The 4,653-nt window shown below is 36.7% G+C and overlaps 1 protein-coding gene across 1 annotated transcript; it reads left to right on the forward strand.

Moving 5' to 3' along the window:
- Positions 1 to 191: 191 nt before the first annotated feature.
- FOXB1 (forkhead box B1) lies at positions 192 to 2,351 on the forward strand. The gene is made up of 2 exons (XM_063445716.1): positions 192 to 463; positions 921 to 2,351. Exon 2 carries the CDS (start codon positions 947 to 949, stop codon positions 1,913 to 1,915), a length of 969 nt encoding a protein of 322 aa, XP_063301786.1. The 5' UTR covers positions 192 to 463; positions 921 to 946; the 3' UTR covers positions 1,916 to 2,351.
- Positions 2,352 to 4,653: the final 2,302 nt, after the last annotated feature.

Consider the following 4,653-nt stretch of genomic DNA (forward strand, 5'->3'; position numbering starts at 1 on the left):
CCCAAGGTGTCCATGTAAATAGGTGTAAATGAAACCAGATTATGCCTCTCTCTCCCCCTCCCCCTCCTCTTTTCCCCTGCTCCCTCCCATCTCCTCTCTGGGCGATTGTCATATGATAGCATAGAAGTGGCACATTAATGAGGCGTCTCTGCAGGGGACTTTTCTGTTCATGTCACCACATAAAACTATCAGATGCTTCGAGGAAGGACATGGAGACAACTACTTAGCTTATCTCCAACCCAGCAGAGCAGGCACATCTTTTACCAGCTCCCCTCATTCAATTGCTGGCCAGAGAAATAACACAGGAGCTTATCCCTGATGCTGGAGTGAAGATTAGAGTCGGACCCAGAACAAGGGACCAGGCTAGATCTGGATCTGAATTAAGAGCTGAAGTATCTGAATCAAAGATCTGTATCCAGGCTGATCTCCGAATGCAGAGTGTCAACTTGTGAGAACTTCCAAGGTATGTGTATGTGATACTCTGAATACAGCACCAGGGTCTATATTTTAAACTGTCAGGATTATGTACTTAACTGAGAATTCAAAGTGCCTTTCAAATTGAAGGCCAGAGTAAGTGAATGCATAGATGGGTCATTTTTTTTGTTTTCGCCTTAAATTCGAAAGTCATCTTGAATTCTTACTTTATTGAATTACCCTGTGTGTTCGATCTGAAGAATTGACAAGCATGGATTAGCTTAGAACATCAAGAGCTGGTTTTCTGTTGTTGTTGTTGTTGCTGTTGTAATAGTGAATATGTAGATGTAGGACATGAAGCCTATTATGAAAGTGAGGTTTGAATCTAGTTTTCCCAGCTGATGCAGATATCTTTGAGCAGTTAATTGTCAATGCATTGTTTTATTGTAAAGTCCGTTAATGAGTTAGATTAGCAGAACTGATGTGTTCCCCTCCATCTCACGCAGATCTCCCTTCTGACTGCTGTGAGAAGATGCCTCGCCCTGGGAGGAATACATACAGTGACCAAAAGCCCCCCTACTCCTATATCTCTCTCACAGCCATGGCTATCCAGAGCTCCCAGGAGAAGATGCTCCCTCTCAGTGAGATCTACAAATTCATCATGGACAGGTTCCCCTACTACAGAGAAAACACACAGAGGTGGCAGAACTCTCTGAGACATAACTTATCGTTCAATGACTGCTTCATCAAGATACCCAGGAGACCAGACCAGCCTGGCAAGGGCAGTTTCTGGGCACTTCACCCAAGCTGTGGCGATATGTTTGAGAATGGAAGTTTCTTGAGGAGAAGGAAGAGGTTCAAAGTGATGAAATCGGACCACCTTGCCCCCAACAAGCCATCAGATGCCGCCCAGTATCTCCAGCAGCAAGCCAAGCTCAGATTAAGTGCCCTGGCTGCTTCAGGCACCCACCTGCCACAGATGTCCACCTATAACCTTGGGGTCTCTCAGACATCCACTTTTAAACACCCCTTTGCCATTGAGAACATCATTGCCAGAGAATATAAAATGCCAGGAGGGCTTGCCTTTTCCACAATGCAGCCAATGTCAGCTGCCTACCCACTCCATAACCAGTTGACTACAGTTGGCAGCCACATAGGCACAGGGTGGCCTCACATGTACGGTTCCAGCATGATAGACACAACTACACCAATATCAATGGCCAACAGCGATTACAGTGTAAGTGCTTATGGAATGCCCATTAAACCTCTGTGCCATGGGGGACAAACTTTACCAGCCATCCCAGTTCCCATTAAAGCAACTCCAACTGCTGTGCCAGGTCTGCCAGAGCTCCCTACACATATCCCAGCCATCCTATCAAACTCTTCTCGATCCATGAGTCCAACATCTCCTCAGACAGCAACAAGCCAAAGCAGTCCTGCTACTCCCAGTGAGACTCTGACAAACACACCAACTGCCCTGCTCTCCGTGGCTGTGCATTAATATAGCCTGGTGGACTTTACAAGGCAACTCTTTCTCCAAAGTTTACTCACAGCTTTTATTTTAAGGAGTTAAAAATTCATCTATGTCAACGTTCAAGCTCTTATCCCAACTTGACTTCTGTGGCTGTCATTTCCATATCCCTATACACTTGAAAATCTGTATTATATTCCTTTTTGTTACACGAGTGCCATTTGTCATCATGTTTTATTACAGTACATGGAAAACAAAAACAGTAACAAACTCATAACACAAAACAAAACAAACACAGAATATAATACTGGACACAATTGTAACCATCATTCTAACAGCATAATCTTTTTTTTTTTATTATTGGTAAACCATGTGTTATTTCTGTACAGAGAATGCAGAACTTAAAAATAATATAGAAATACAACTTCGATAACAAACTATAGAACAAACAAATAAACAAACACACCTGCATCCACTACCACTCAATTACTAAATTATCATTTAAGCTTACAGACTTTGCTAATGTATGGCCAGTTTATTTATACAGAAAGAAAGTGCAATTCTTTGTACTGTAAAATTGTAAATACATTTTTGTCCACAACATATATGCCTGCAATATATAAAACAGTTACTTTACATTTATAACATAAACAAACTACACAAAACAGTTGATTACAATGACATTGGAAAAACATTCTTTGGAAAAAGCAAAATATAAATTCTCAGCATACACAATACTGAAACATTCTGTTTACAGAAAACAAAACACAAACTCTCTAATGTATATAAGTAACCTGTTGTTCTGAAGATTGTTTGTCAGTGTCACTGTTCATTTATAGCACTGTCTGCTAATCAGTCCATGTGGAAGAATATATTTATATTTTGGGAGTTTAAAATTAAGTCAAATGTGCATAGGTATGGGTTTTCAAGTCACCAGGAGGGATTTTTTTTTAAAATTCTTGCAAAACTTGAGATTATGTGGTGCAGAGTCAGTTTTCATGTGATACCATGTCAAATATTTCCATAATAATCAAAATAATGATTGATAAATATTTTATCCAGTTATTCTCTATTGGTAAAGACACCCTCCTTTCAAGATGTAGATAAGTTGTCTTCGCACCTCCCAAATTATGCAAGGGAGACATCTGTAAATGTTTGTGAATACAAGTGAAATAATACGTGTAAAATGCACTTTTATTTGGCCCTCGTTTTTCTAATTTTTAAAATTTGCTGAAGACTGGAAAAAAATAAATTAAAAAAACAAAACAAAAAACAGTTGCTTTGTAGTGAACTGCTTAAGTTAATTCAACATGTCTAATGTCACCAGAAATGTAAAGAGATGAATTGTCGAACCACTAGTTGTACAGAAGGCATGGCATTTGTTGATGTGTGTAGCTTCAGCATGTGTGTTTCCAGAAGGACATGATGAAACGTTGTCTGCGTTAAATTATGAAAACAGTAATTCAAATAATATTTTCTCATTAAAATGTTAATTCTAAATACGTGTTTGCCTTTTATTTTTTTTATAGATATATATATATATGTATATTTTTTATTTTGCAGCAAAAACGATGTTTCTTCCAATATTTATTGCATGTGGTGTGTTAACCTTTGAAAACCTTACTTGCCAGATGAGATTGGAGTTTACATGCATGTACAATGGGAGCAAAAAAACACAATTACCCACAACTTGTACTATTAACTCTTTAAAGCGATTAACTCTTTGCAAAAAGAAAAATCACCATGCTGTATCATCTTATAGAATTTTGTATTATCTATCTATCTATCTATCTATCTATCTATCTGTCTGTCTGTCTGTCTGTCTGTCTGTCTGTCTGTCTGTCTGTCTGTCTTTTTTTTTTTTCTCCATTGAAAGTAGATCAAACTGGGTAATTAGTAATCAGTTAGGTAAACCTTTATTATATTTCACTACATACTGGTTGTGAACAGGTGCCAAAACTACTTATCACTATGATTGTAAAAATAAAAAAGATATACATTATGTATATTCATTATAATAGTGATTTATTTATCTTATTTGTAGGGAATTTAAAATAATATTGCACAAGTATACATAAATGTCAATATATACATCTATATATATATATATATAAGTATACATATTTATATATAGATGTATATATCACTATATATAGACATTTATATACACATGTCAGTGATACACTCTGCATTAGGATAGATACATTATATATATTACTAACAAATCATGCTAGGCAGGTGTCATATCGCATAGGAATTAATTGATAGGTCACAGTTAGTTTGTAACAGTGAATGCAAGTTAGAATTCAGAATGTTAGGATCGATTTAATTGGTGTTCAACATGCACAGTCCAAAAAGCACGCAAGCACAGGTTAAAATGGCCAATGTTTACCTATGCACCAAAGTCTCAATTTTAAGGTTTGCAATAATTATTGTAGGTATATTAAATTAATAAAAGCTGTTATTTTTAAATCTGAAGAATATTAGCTCGGCACATTTTTAGATCCAGTTTAAGTAATTTAACATGCTTATTAAAATTCATGAAGTTGCTGAGACGTGTCACATTATAGACAAGTGATTTCATTCATCAAGTTAAAAAATGCTTATGCCAATATGATATGCCAAAAAGGATGAGATCTAGTGCGGAAGATGTAACCCCTGTAATGCTGCAACATAGTGTTCTATTCACTAAACAGCGAGTTTATAACGTATTAGCAAAACGTAGGCTAAAATGGCTTAGTTTATATAAATCATCATCTGCTAAATTT

This window comes from Pelobates fuscus, chromosome 3, assembly GCF_036172605.1.
Source record: "Pelobates fuscus isolate aPelFus1 chromosome 3, aPelFus1.pri, whole genome shotgun sequence".
NCBI classification, from domain to species: domain Eukaryota; kingdom Metazoa; phylum Chordata; class Amphibia; order Anura; family Pelobatidae; genus Pelobates; species Pelobates fuscus.